Here is a 14623-nt window from a genome sequence, read left to right on the forward strand (position 1 = left end):
TGTGAGTTCTGCTGCCACTGGGGAAGGATCTTTGTCCCCTTCCCACTCTGTGGCACCATAAACTGCTCACTTTGAATAGGAGCATGCGGAAGAACTCCCCAGGGAGAATTTTATGGGGGTTTTCATTCTGGGTTTTTGGTGGGAGTGGAACATCTGGCCCATTGTAGTTATGACAAAATTTTATAAATCAAAAATCACTGTAAAATGGAGAAATAGTCATTTCTATGCTTAGACTGAGGGATTATTAAAGATTTTCTTGTTCATTAATTTTGTTTTCATTTAAATGTATATCATCATGCAAAAATAAATTACATTTCTTGGAGACATTTGCTCCTTATTGATACGTAATAACTGAGTAGTGAAACTGAGTAAAATGCAAATATTAGGATGCAATAATAATAATTATAAAAACATTGCTATGTAATGGATCAGTGGTTGTGGCTTATTGGCTTGAATACTGCCCGCTGTTAGAGGCTGGGAGCGGGGAGTTACTGTTAAACAGTATGATGGGGTCACAATGCTGTCAACTTCATACCTGTAATTTTTTCACTTTGAATTCAGTACATTCTGGTGAATGTTTACACCTCCTCATAACATAACAAAATAAATAGTCCCTATTGCACCAACTACATCTGTCTGAATAAATTGCTTGTCCCTTTTCCTTTTTGGATAGCGCTTCAGTCCAGTGAAGCAGTTAAATAGGTGCTTAACTTTAAGCATGTGAGTAAATGCTTCATTGGGGCCTCGATGAGGTTAACACTGAGCTGCCTGTTTGTAGAGATAAAGGTCAGAACACACCAAGTTGGATACCATATAATTTTACAGTTCCGTTTAGGTGACTATAGGTTAACATATTTTTAAAGCTGTAAGAACATCAAAGGTACTTTCCCTTCATAAACATGTATTAATCCCCTCTAACATTACTGGAAATGATATGCACATTCACTGTGTGTAGATAGTGCCATATATGTATCAAAACCTCATTTTATACATACATAGCGAAGCTCATTGAACATCTGAAGTCCAGTTTCTGTATTTGGATTTTCATCACTCTGGGATTCAAAAATAGACCTTATGTTCAGAAGGCAAATCAGTTTTTAGAAACTGTATGACTTAGCACAGTTTGGCTAACGAGAGCCTTGATTTCTGCTGCATGAATAATAGATGCAGTGCTGTGAATTTGTTTCACTTACTGTGTCATATGTAAAACTAGAAATAAGTTTTTTTTTGTTATCAACCACGCTTTTAGAATCACCTAATGGAGCCATGAAGAAAGTTTGTTAAAAGAATTACGATAATCAGGCTTTTCAGCTAATAATTAGCCTGTGTCTCTGGGCTAGTCATTGGAAGTAATCTATTTAGAAAAGTAGTTTCTTTATCAGCTCTTCTGCATATGTGCTTTATACACTGCATCTTTGGATTGTTAAATTGCTTGTCCTAGGTGTATTTAATATTCCTTTGCTTTAAGTTTGTTTAACTTGATACTGTTGCCTTCACTCTGATCAGCTCAATAGTTGAGCAATCCAAGGGCCGTCAACACTGTAGCTTGACTAACTAGAGCTGGTGATATTTGTGTGGCGAACAGTAAATTCACTGAAAACTGCATTTTTTTTTCCCATGTCACTGAAACTATTTGCTAATTTGAGTTGAATTTATTAAATAGTTTCAGGTGAAAAAAATTGGGCATTTTTTTAAAATCTAAACTGCTTGTTTTGACAATTTTGAAATGTTTTGACTTTTCATTTCAAAATGGCATTTTGTTTCTAAGTTTAGATTTTTTATTTAAAGTAAAAAAAAAAAAAAAAACCCACCTGAAAATGATCCAAAATAAAACAAAAAAACTGACATTTGTATATGGTTGAACAAAATGTTTTCTTTGACCCAAAACAATTTTGTCCCCCTTCCCGTGAGGAAAAAACAAAAAAATTGATTTGAACCTAAAATTGAATTTTTAATTTTTCACTTTGGCCCCCAAACTGAAAAATCAGTTATTTGCTCTGTTCTATTCCTAACTCATTTTATTTTTAGAAAATATATATTCAAAAGCAGATGCCCTGCTAATTCTTCTGCATGTTTTGGGTGGTGAGTTGTGTGGGGATTTTTTTGTGCAAAACTGCAATCACTGCTGGGGTAAAATAATTGCAACTGAATCAACTTCATTCATTGTTACTGTTGATATACGTATTAGGGTTTTGCTTACTTCCTACTCTAACAGTATAATAAGGCTTGTAGTTTTGTTTATGCTTTTCTAAGGCACACAAAGGCCTTTGGATATTGAGTACCAACAATTTAAACATTTATTAGTATTATTGGCCTGTATCGCTCTTGGAGCATATCAGGCAGGATCTCTCAAGTTCAGCAGTTTTGGCCCTTGTCAGTATCTGGATGGGAGACACCCTAGGAAAGGCCAGCGTTCTTCATGCATTTGTGCTGTGATTTTAGTAGGCGGTACTTTTAATCATTTCTGAGACAGTGCCACACTATGGCTTTAGGGGGGGCAGCATGCCATGGAAGGAGTCAGCTTTAGAGGGGAAGTAGTGTTATCCATTTTTACGAGCTGTGGTCACTAAAGATTTTTTTTCTCTCCTTTTGAGAGAACAGGGTTAGCCATGACATCCCAACCACATTACAGTTTGGGTAATTACATTCTGCCTACTTAAACTCCCTCTGCAAATTCAGCTGGATCTAATATTTTTGTGCTAAAGTGGTACACAGTGTTACTTTATACTGTCCAAGGTGAATCACAAAATTTATATTAAAATCTGTTCCTAACTCTACATGCAGAATCCTTCTTCTAACCAAGCTGTGGGAGAGAATTCTTCACAGACATGAGTTTTAACTAAATTGAAGAAAATTAAGGCAAGACTTTCTGGTGCTGAACGCCTCCCACAGCATGTTTTTTTTTGTTTTTGTTTTGTTTTTGGGGGGGGGGTGTTAATTTAAAAGGGATTTTTTTTGAACTTCTGTACCTCAAAGTGGATCTTCTTTTTGAGACTTGACCCCTTTACTAACCAGTTTGCTGTATTTGCCATATGAAAATGTTCATATTTAAGCTCCAAGGGGCCAAGGTGTTTAAGAGAAGAATGAACTGTGGCATTGTACTTTATCCTAAGTACTTTATCCATTGTCCTAAGGTGCAGGCATTCAGTTTTTTGGTTCTGTTTTTTTAAATCTGAATCCTTGCTATGTCACACTGAGAGAAATACTGTGATGAAAACAATTTAATCACTTATTTTCATGCCTTCCTTATTATTGCACAGAGCCAAGACTATTAAGAACACAGTCTCCGTGAATCTAGAGCTGACTGCAGAAGAATGGAAGAAAAAGTATGAGAAGGAAAAAGACAAAAACAAGAGTTTGAAGAATGTTATCCAGCATCTGGAGATGGAACTGAATAGGTGGAGAAATGGTAAGAAACAGTGAAACAAAATATGTATTTATTTTTAATTCTAGATGTTTAAATCTTTCTTTGAATTGGAAAACAGTCATACAAGTTTTCAACACACAAATACAAAATTTCCAAATGATGATGAGCTATATTGAACTGGTAAAAGACACTTCCATGATAAATGATTATTCAGTCTATTAGGTTCATATATATAATACAGAACCAGAAAAAATGGAACATTGGGGTACCAAGGTGGCCTAGTGAGTTAGTTCACTAGTCTCACCTCATGAAGACTGGGTTTGAGTTGCCATAACTAAAAATTAGTTGCATCACCATTAGACCGCAAACTATTGACCTGCTGTATTTGCCATAACTAGCAGGTTTTTTTGCTCAGAGAAATACGAGCACTGGAATAGGAAATAATAAATCAGGATTGAATTGGAGTGACAGTTGTATAAGGAAATTTGCACAGCATCTGTCTGCATTGTACTAGTCTCAGAACAGTACTAAACATTCACTTTCATGAGTACCTAATTTCACCATAGTGTCTTTGGAAGAACTTTAAAGCCTTTGAGTTTGGGGATGGATGTGCATAGAAACTTAATTCATGTATTGCTGCATCTTCTGCCTTTTTTTAACTGATGTTGCTTACCACTTTGAATCACTGTGCTAAAGCAGAATAATTCCTTTCAAGATTACCATTCTGCAAAGTTGGCCATTTTAATGGCTCCTTAGAATCTTTAGATCACTTTTTGCCCTTAGGGGGTATGTCTACACTGCAATTAAAACCCATGGCTGGCCTGGACTAGTGGACTAAGGGGCTGCTTAATTGCATTGTAGATATTCTGACTCAGACTGGAGTCGAGGTGAGAGGGTCACAGAGCTCAGGCTGCAGCTCGAGCCCATATTTCTATATCTCAGTTAAACAGCCCCCACAAGCCCAAGCTGGCTGGCCTCTGCCAGCCATGGGTGTCTAACTGCAGTGTAGACATACCCTTTGTGACTGCAGGTGCCTTCATTGCCCTTATGGGGAACAGCAGCCATAGCTGCCTCTGTGCTTATCTCAGTATCAGAGGTGGTCACAATCTCTTCTAAGGGCTTGAGAGAGGGCAGAGATGATATTCTTAAAAAGCTAGCTTGTCACTTTCCCAAGCCGATCCAGTTCAGGGTAGATAAAACAGAGGAGGTATTTACTTGAAGTTATAATAGACCAGAGGTGCCAAACCCTTCCATGATAAGGGCCATATTTTACAGAGAGAGTCTCATGAACAATCTGCTTCCTCCTCTTCATGAGTATGTGGTCTGCTTCCCTCTCATTTATGATTGCATAGTGTCTGTGGCAACTATAACATTGCTTATGCAGAAAAGTAGTATTACGGAAGTATATATTTTTAGTGTCTCTTAATGCTGTTTAGCAGTTGAAAAAATTAGGAGGAGGAGTCCATGAACCACAATTTTAGGAGCCTATATAAGCAATACTAATTATTGCAGGTTGGATTTTTTTTTTTTTTTTTTTTTTTTTTAAGTTTCAGGTCTCTGTTGCACACTTTAGGAGCATACGTAATACAGAACTAAATCTTAAAACATAAAAAAACAAAACGACCCCTAGCCTAAATAATATTGTTTTAAGTTATCATACTTAACAAACATCTAATTAATGGCACCTTCCACCTCATAGCAACGGAACTGCTGACCATCAGGCTGTAACTACTTGGAGCCAAGCCTAGTAATGCCTGCCATTGTCTGGTTCATCCTAGTCTAGCCTCCACCAGTTTAGCTCATTTCCCGGAATGGTAGAAATCCCCTGACTCTTTAACACTCAGATGAAATGTTCATGCTCCTGGAAATCCATAGAGGCAAGGAAGATCCTAGTGTTCAACAAAGCTTAAAAAAAATCCTACATACAGATACATGTAATATTGGAATTGGACATGTTGGTAATCCCTCTCATGCTCACGCTTGTCTGTAATAACTTTTTAGGACAAGATCATTTTCTGCATTTGGAGTTGATAAAAACACCCAGATGGGGCAAAATATTGGTATTGATTTTTTGTGTGTGTGTGAAGCAAGGTCTGAAAAGTCTTTTGTTTAATTTTAACCTTAACATTTGGTGTGTTCCAATGGTTTTTCTCAAAAGAAATGAAGGAATTTGTGATTAAATGATTTTGTCTTTGTTAACCACTAAATTGAATTAATTTACTACAAGTGAACACAATTTCAGGTAATTTTTCTAGAGCATAAATGGTCATATGATAGCTGCAATTACACAGTTGCTTGTCTAACTGCATAACGAATAGAAAATTATATTTTTAATTTATTTGTTACTACAGTGTTCAATTAAGTTGATCTGAAGTAACTGGGCTGTTGTAGTCATGAAATCATAGAGCATTTACTTGGTAAATAACTGTGAAATTTATAAACAGAAAATGTAATGTTAAGATTTTTTTTTCCTGTAAGAGATCTTCTTTAATGTGGTTTTCACTGTGGTTTGTTACAAAATAATTAAACTAGCATAATAACAATACATACAACTATTATAAGGCATCTAGCTCCAAAGTCTGTTTTCAATTAAACCAGTGTAAATCTGAAGTAACTGCACTGAAGTTAGTGATTTGCTTTAGACTTACACTGTTACAGCTGAAAGGAGACACTGGCCTCTGGAATGGCTATCACTAATTGCACAGAGCTCTGTTCTCTTCCAGTGTACCAACAGCTTCTGGAAGTCAAAAGCTGCACAGCAAACTTTTGAGCTAGACCAATTATTTCAGCTGGCAAGACTGCAAGAAGTTTACAATATGTTTCATAAGTAATAAAATTCACATAGGGTCACGGGAAGGCACAGAAGAGGAGATACAAACATTTATAAAGGATCTTATTAATTTCTCACCTTTATTTTAATTTTTTAATAGCTATTTTCCAGCATGGAATTGTACTTTCTGGTGCATCTAGTATAGCTGGATATCTCCTTGGTGTGAGCTTGTCATTAGAATAAGCAATCTGTTAGAACTGCATTAGAGACTGTCAGTCTGATCACTCGCCTGCCCTCCTGTGGCTTTCACATGGAATTTCTGTGGAGATCAGTAAATGTGCTGTTCTGAGTAGCACAAAGAGTGGAATTGCTATTCCATTCTCTGTGTAGGGTTCGGTTCATGTAGGGGGAGAGAAGGTAATTTGGTAGGTAGTTTTTGTATTTGAAATTTCAGCATGTAAATGCCAATTTATAGGATTTTATCTACTCCAGCATTCTGACAAATAGTGACATTTTGACAAATAGTTAACTGTGGCTATCTTTACTTAATACTTGACTGCAGTTTTTTTCTTCTTAAAAATAAACTGTAATTATGGGGAAAATCACTTGAATGGGGTCATTACAAAAATTTTTTTTTACTTCAGCCAAATCCTGTGTGTTTATGCAGCTAGTAATCGAAAGGTTAATTTGTATGCTACATACAAAAAACACTGATAGTCTGAAGTAAATGCACACCAGTGATTTGGCATGGACAGATAGGTCAATTACACTCATTTTGAATATCATATGTAAAATCTTCTATGGGAAGAGGCAACTGCTTTTGATTTTGATGAAAGCAGGAGAAATCAAACCTTTCTGTTTATATAAATGCTCTCTTTCCCCAGGTGTTGTTTGTGGTTGTATTCCTTATTACAGTCAACTGACTGCAATGATAGCTTTCTTGGGCCATCTCTAGAGACTCAGGCCACTTCCGTGCAGGGAATATTTCTCCATTAGTGCAGTGAAATTGCCATGGAGACAGTTTGCCTGGTGTTGGGTCTTGTGTAGTGCTGGGAATTTATAATCTCCTAATATGCTTGTATGTTTGATTCTATGTTTGTTAAATGTAACTTTCCAAATCTCCTTTCCATCCTAGAGGGACAGTAGCATTTTAGAAAAGGGAACACAGATGCATGGCTGTACACAGAGTAACCAGTTCTTACAGAAAACTGTCTCCTTTTATTTTTTTTCTTAATGTATGCACTTTCTCACCCCCAATTCTGTCTCACTGGCCTGGCCTAGAAGCAGATTAACTGCATTCAGAAATATATTATTGGCTGGCTGTCTGACCTTCTGAATAGCATTGTTTGGTGGAAGGCTCTGTAAAAGGTGACTTTCTCTCCAAATGAAGCTGTAGTCGAAACAAAGATGTGTGCACAAATCCCATTGAAGTCAGTCAGCGCCAAGTAAGTGTGCACATACCCAAGGACAGAATTTGACTTGTGTATTCTAGTAAGAAGGATAATGTCATATAGTTTTAAGACCCAAATTTCGGTAGTGGTGGTTTTTCCATGCAAAGCAATATGAATGGAAAAGTTTGACTTTTTAAAAACCAAAAAAAGAAAATTAAAATGTTTGAACTTTTTTTTTGTAGAGGTTACTTACACATCTTGGGAACCCAAACGTAACAGCACTGTTCTAGTTCCCAAGGGCCAAAAAGTATCTGCTTTCATTGTTTAATATGAGCGAAATGCAAAAGCTAAATCAATAGCATAAATGGTGAAAAATAAATTATATTTAACATTTTCAGTATTAATCATATAAAGTGATATCAGCAATGTAGACAAGGAATATTTTTAATGTTGGATTTCTAGGGTGCTTGATTTTCATGTTATATGTCTAATAATTTTGTTGTTTTTTTAAAGCTTGAAAATTTTATTTTCTCACTAACTTTGATTACAGCTGGGAAATATTGATCATTGCACTCCCAGGCCCTGTTCTTTCTCCCAGGGCTGAATTACCATGTCTCCTTTTGTTTTGTTACATTTGCGTTATTTACTTGTTTACCTAGCAGCGTTATGGATAGTGTCTGCACAGTTGACAGGAGTGACTGCTAGTTATTTCATCTATGGAACAACAATATCGTAGGCTCTCACTTAAACTGTAGCTATTCTCTCGATTTAAAAAAATCTTCATGCAGAATAGTGGAATTTAACCTTCCCAAACCCCATACAATACACACAGTATTTACCAACTACAGGAGTGTTTCCACCAGATTATAATGAACATCAATTCAATTTTTGGCATTAACTACTTGCCTGTTCCTTTTCAATGAATTGCAAGAGACTAGTAATTGGAATGCACATATGTTTTTTGTAAAGAAAATATTGTTCAGAGAAAATTCTTCTGAAGAAAAAAGTTTAAGAACATCATATCTAGTTTTATTCTGCCACTGCATACCAATCTAAATCATTCCACTTTAGATGCCCAGAGTTACAATTGCATGTTGCTTTTCGCTGTTTCAGTCTCTGTGACTGTATTGGAACTTCGCTGTTTTCATGCAACTGTTTTGATCTTTGTATTCCTATAGTAATACGTAGGGGTGGGAAGGAGAGGACAGCAGGAAAATGGGGAAAATAGATACTTAAGCCTAATATGCTTTAAAATGAGTCTGGATTTTTTTTGTCTCTTACTTACATCATTCCTCCTCCTAATTACCAGTGTGGGGTGTGACCATACCATCCCTGAATCTGACTTAATACCTGTTTTTATGGTCTCTTCCTTCTAGCTCCTTTGACTTGTGCTAGGGACCAGTCTGACAGCTGAGTTCCTGGCCTCTTGTTTTCAGAACTGCCTCTATTTCCCATGGATTCTAATAACATGCTTCCTGCAACTGTTTCCTCTCTGCCACTGCAGGAGAAGCAGTGCCTGAGGATGAGCAGATCAGTGCTAAGGAGCAGAAAAATCTGGAGCCCTGTGACAACACACCCATCATTGACAACATTGCACCTGTTGTTGCCAGCATCTCAACTGAGGAGAAGCAGAAATACGATGAAGAGATTACCAGTCTCTACAGACAGCTGGACGACAAGGTCTGGAAATTGTTTCTTTGAGTCTATTCTAAGTACATAAACTGTTTCCAACAGTCAATGGGTACATGTACCCAGCTGTTTCATTATCAGTGCTGTATCCTTCCCAAACTTCAAGCTGTTGTCCCTTCTATTTACTATTTAGAATAGGCCTACACTACATCTTCACAGCTTGGGAGGGACGTGCACGGCTGCCTACCCTCACAGTGGTGAGAGGCACCTGTGAGGCTGCCCCTCTCCACAGGTGAGGGGGCTGTTGGCTTACTCCAGTTTTTTATATAGTTTTAAGAAACACTTTCTCTGCTATATACTTTTATTTAAACTAGTCTCTGTGTGTGTTCTTGGCTTGTAGCCATAGCCTAATTGCCTTCAGTTTTCTTCCTCAAAGTTGCTCATTTTCAGTCTAACCATAGTATGGAACTGTTTGAACTGCTTTAGGGATTTCTCTGTGTTGTGTATAGGAACTTTGTGTTCTTACCGCTGTTACTCTTGAGTGTCTCTGTTTATGGTAAATACTGGTCCTATGGATTATTTTTTCCCCTTATGCAGTCCCACTGTGACTATAACTGCACAGAACAGTAAACAGACTTTGACTTTTCTATTACTGGTTAATCATCCTAAAAACAGTAAGCTCATCTGATATCTACAGCTTGATATTTAATACTCACTAGCTGATATGAAAATAGAACAGGGAGAGCCTTCCAGCCCGGTTTGATTTTTTTTTTTTTTTAACATCTAGTGAATTTTGGCACCAGAGCCATATAATTGAAACTCACTAAACCTCTACCAATCCTCCATTTTACATAATTACTCAGTGTGGAGGTCACAGATTTTCTATATTTTCATTTTGAGCCCCATGAATCTTCTTTCTGGGTGGGTAGGAAGCAATCCAGGATTCGAAGTCCCACCACCAGATCTCCTGTATCCATCTATTTTACTCCACAATTTCTTCATGTATGTCTCTATACAGCTCTCATTGAAGTCTATGGAAAGATTGACATTAATTTGTAAGGGCCTGACCCACTTCCTCCTGAATTCCTCACCTTTTCCAGGAGATCCAGAACCCACATCAGTTATCTACCACCTCATCTCAACATTATTTAGGAGCAGGCAAGGGTGGGAGGGGAAGAGAGCATGAGATACAAATGTTAAATTAAAATTTAATAAGTAAAATCTAAGACCATCCTTTAGGTCTTCTAATGCATCTTGTCTGATCTACGTCAGTCTCCTAGAATGCAAGTACCTTGAGACAGGAGTCTTTTTTATTTGTCTTGTGCAGGTCCAATACATAATCAGTACTTCTCAAATATATGATAGAGGAATTTATTGGGCACCTATCATTCTGAATAGGTGGGCTTGGGTGACAAAAGAAAATACTTCTGTTCGGGAGATTTTAACTATAACATATATGTTAGGAGTGCCAAAAGATAAGGACATTTTGGCAAAAACTGATGATTGCTTAAAAATATTCCTGAATCAAAACTTCATTTTAACTCATGTATTTTTTCATCAGGGTTGTTCAACACAAATGGAAAATCATGCGTAAAAAGCTGCATTGGCTCTCTGCTGATAGCTAAAAGCTGTTGGACTCAGGAGAGCACAGGGACTGCACTTGTCTCTGAGTCCTGAATGCAGTGGGAGAGAGTGTTAGGGCTACTTGAACATGTGCTTTCCATTGTGCTCTTGTCCCTGGACAAGGACCATGCACAGTCTGACCCCAGAAATATCAAGCAGTGTTTTAATCCTTGATTTGATTTTTTAAAATACCATCTGAGCTGCTTGGTGAAATTGCGGATATTCCATATAGCTTATCAAGAGGTAAAAATTCTAGTCATAAAGTACTTAACTACTTACTCTCCCCCATCCCCTCTAAAGCCACACAGGCTATATTATTCTTCAGAGGACTAACTGTAGATTGTTGTAGTCACTTGCACTTTTTTTGAGATTTATTTCTCCAGGAAATATAGGAATGCACAATTCAATCCATTATTACACGATTGTAGGGAATATGAAAGGTGGTGATTTTCCCTAATATAAAAACAAGACTTTCCCATTTATAACTCTCAAGAACCCACATTTTATGTTTACAGGAAATCTGAAAGACCATTTTAAGTGTTGGGAGTGAAGTGTCCTATATACTATACTTGATAGCTAGCCTTGCCATCAGAAATCAATCTATTGTTTAGGATGGCTGCCAGTAAAATTCAGAATTCTGATGGAATCCGATGGGGCACAAAAGCAGCCACTTAAATGCTGAGTTGCTTTACAGATAGACATCCCTTTTCACAAGAATGGATGAGAGCGACTTTGTCAGCTGCCAGGATTGACCTGTCTATCTGAATCCATGCTTTTAGAGAATATATTCAGTGGCGTCCGACACCTCTCTTCTACTTCTGCATTCAACAACAATTTCTAGCTCTGAGGATATTGTCTTAACTAAAAACCTGAAATGTCAATAGAATTGCAGTATCCACACAAAGGTGGATAATGTTTCCTTCAAGGTCTTTGATATGGAAGGAAAGAAATAAATGTAACAAAGTGTACCCATGTTTTATGATGTATTTTTTTAATGAAGTTCAGGACTGGCCCTAGTTCTTGTTTAATAAACCTATCTCTAATCCATTTCCATTCAGAATAGAGTGGCAGACATTTTTATAAAATAATATCTATATTATCACAGCTAAATTAAACTTTTGAACGTCAAACATTTACAGTGAAACTGCTGACTTATCTTTCCGTATAAAAGCACCTCCATTTTGGAGTCACCAGGATTGTCAAGATTTTGGAACTCTTTCAGTGTAAGGAGGGAGAGACGAGATATAAATGTGTGTTTGGAAAAGCCCTTAATTGGAGTCTACAACCATAGCACTGAAGATCTTGTTGTGTTATACAATTACAAATTGACTAACACTGGTTTGTTTGCTTGATGCAGTTACTGCCATTCCAGTGTCTTAGTCATGATCTGAGGCAAGCCTACTTAGCTGCATGTTAAGATTTTTATTGAGACATCTAATCACTTATGTATTTTTTAACCATGTAGCTGTTATTTATAATTCTTTTTCTTCTGCCCATCCATATTTATACTGATTTTATTTCCATCTTGGGGCATTACTGTTGTACAGGTCCCGCAAAAGAAAAGAAAAGGGTTCAAATCCAAATTACAGAAATAAGTCTTTTTATTAAATTGCAGGATGATGAAATCAACCAGCAGAGCCAGTTGGCTGAGAAACTAAAACAACAAATGTTGGATCAAGATGAGGTAAAAAAAAAAAAAATCCAAATAACCTTTGTTAGAAAAATTTTGTTTCACAGGGAGCTTTTGTTTTTTAATATTACTGTATTAGCTATGCTGCTAAATGTTATAACTGGCTAAAAATCTATTGGATGAGAGTTGCCTTATGTGACAGATGGAAGGGTTTAACCTTTGGGTTTGTTAGTTTGGTCATCTTGAGAATTTGAAGTCTAAATGGGCACACATTCGAGTACGCCATATTGCTGGGCCATAATATAGAGCAGGGGTGGGCAAACTACGTCCCGTGGGATGGAGCCAGCCTGTGAGCTGTTTTAAGCCAGCCTGCGAGCCGTACCATGTGGCTCGGCCCTGCTCCGGCGCTCCAGCTGGGGTGCTGGGTTGGGGGCCGCACCACGCGGCTCGGCCCTACTCCGGTGCTCTGGCTAGGGCACTGGGTCAGGGGCTGCACCATGGCCCCGCTCTGGCTCCTACATGCTCCAATGGCCCCATCCAGCACTCCAATGGGAGCTGCAGGGGCAGTGCCTGTGGATGGGGCAGCGTGCAGAGCTGCCTGGCTGCGCCTCCACATAGGAGCCGGCGAAGGGGCATGCCACTTCTTCCAGGAGCCGCTTGAGGTAAGCGCCGCTCAGAGTCTGCACCCCTGAGCCTCTCCCCATACCCAACCCTCTGCCCCAGCCCTGATCCCCTTCCTGCCCTTCAAACCACTCGGTCCCAGCCCAGAGAACCCTCCTACACCCCATAGTCCTCTTCCCCAGCCCAGAGCCCGCACCCCTTCCACACCCCAACCCCAATTTTGTGAGCATTCATGGCCCACCCGACAATTTCTATTCCCCAATGTGGCCCTCGGGCCAAAAAGTTTGCCCACTCCTGATATACAGGATGGTAACTCTGGGGGTTTGAAAGTGAGAAATGCTGGTAAAACATTTTTCACTATGTTCGTCTTGTAAAATGCAAGCCAAGGTGGACGTTAGCCAATTACCTGAGTTCCTTGGGAATACTGACACTTTAAAAATTATTACTACTGGTGAATTAGTAGTGCCCAGGATTGGGCATTACTGATTGGTAGGTTGCATAGTTTAGTGGAGTGTCTGTGGAAAATGGAATCAGTTTTTCTTGAGTTTTCATCCTGGCACTGCCACTGATGTGCTCTGAGGCCTTAAGTGGATCAGTTAATATCTCTTTGTATCAGTGTCTGTGTCTGGAAAAGGAATATGCGTGTGTTTAAATGAGGATGATCCTTACCTACCTCACAGAGATGGTAAGAGGATACAGTAGTAATTGTGTGAACATGATGTAAAGTACGGCACAAATGCTAAATCACTATTATTGAGCTTCTCAAATGTAGTTGTGGTATTTTTTTGGAAAATTGGAGGAGGTGAAATGTTGTATAGTGCGTTAAATTCTCTATTTTTTGCTTTCCTTTCTTTTGCCATTTGACCAACTTTTTTTTTACATTTTAAGCTTTTCTTGGGTCAAGTTCTGCTGTTAAAGCAGTCGAAATACAGAGTAACTCTACCGCACCAGTGCAGCAAGTGAACTGAGATCCATTAAACATAGAAAAATTCGCCCCTTCACCTACCTCTTTTTTCTTTTTTGAGAGTTCTTCGTGCTTATTCCCCATATTTCTCACCTCAGTAACCAGACATGATACTGATTTGATTGCCCCTCTGTGTTCTCTCTTTTCTTTCCCTTTTTCCTCCTGTAACGGCCCATGCTCTGCCTAGATTCTGACCCTTGTCCCAGGTCTCCATGTTTTTGACTTACCTGTGGGCTTTTGTCTTCTGCCCCCATCAAATGTAGTTTAGAACCCTCCTCACTAGGTTAGCTATAGTAAAAAAAGAAGAATGATCAGAAACACAGATGAGCACAATATGTTGGGGAAGAGTCAACACAGCTTTTGTAAAGGGAAAGCACATCTCACCAATCATTAGAATTCTTTGAGGGGGTCAATAAATGTATGGACAAGGGTGATCCAGTGGTTTTAGTGTACTTGGACTTTCAGAAAGCCTTTGACAAGGTCCCTCACTAAAGGCTCTTAAGGAAACTAGGTAGTCATAGGATAGGAGAGAAGGTCCTCTCATGGATCAGTAATTGGTTAAAAGATAGGAAATGAAGAGTAGGAATAAATGATCAGTTTTCAGAAGGGGGAGAGGTCCCGAAGGATC

General features: G+C 38.3%; 1 protein-coding gene across 3 annotated transcripts in view; it reads left to right on the forward strand.

Annotated features, from left to right (window-relative positions):
- Positions 1–14623, forward strand: part of KIF5C (kinesin family member 5C) — a 120133-nt gene that overhangs the window by 67002 nt on the left and 38508 nt on the right. For all 3 annotated transcript variants that reach the window (XR_012641416.1, XM_074967323.1, XM_074967325.1), the window contains exons 11-13: positions 3261–3409; positions 9033–9208; positions 12396–12464. Coding sequence is in view for 2 of the 3 variants with exons in the window: in XM_074967323.1 (XP_074823424.1) it covers positions 3261–3409; positions 9033–9208; positions 12396–12464 (394 nt within the window). In the remaining variant the exon portion in view is untranslated. The remainder of the gene's footprint in view (positions 1–3260; positions 3410–9032; positions 9209–12395; positions 12465–14623) is intronic.

This window comes from Natator depressus, chromosome 11, assembly GCF_965152275.1.
Source record: "Natator depressus isolate rNatDep1 chromosome 11, rNatDep2.hap1, whole genome shotgun sequence".
NCBI lineage: Eukaryota > Metazoa > Chordata > Testudines > Cheloniidae > Natator > Natator depressus.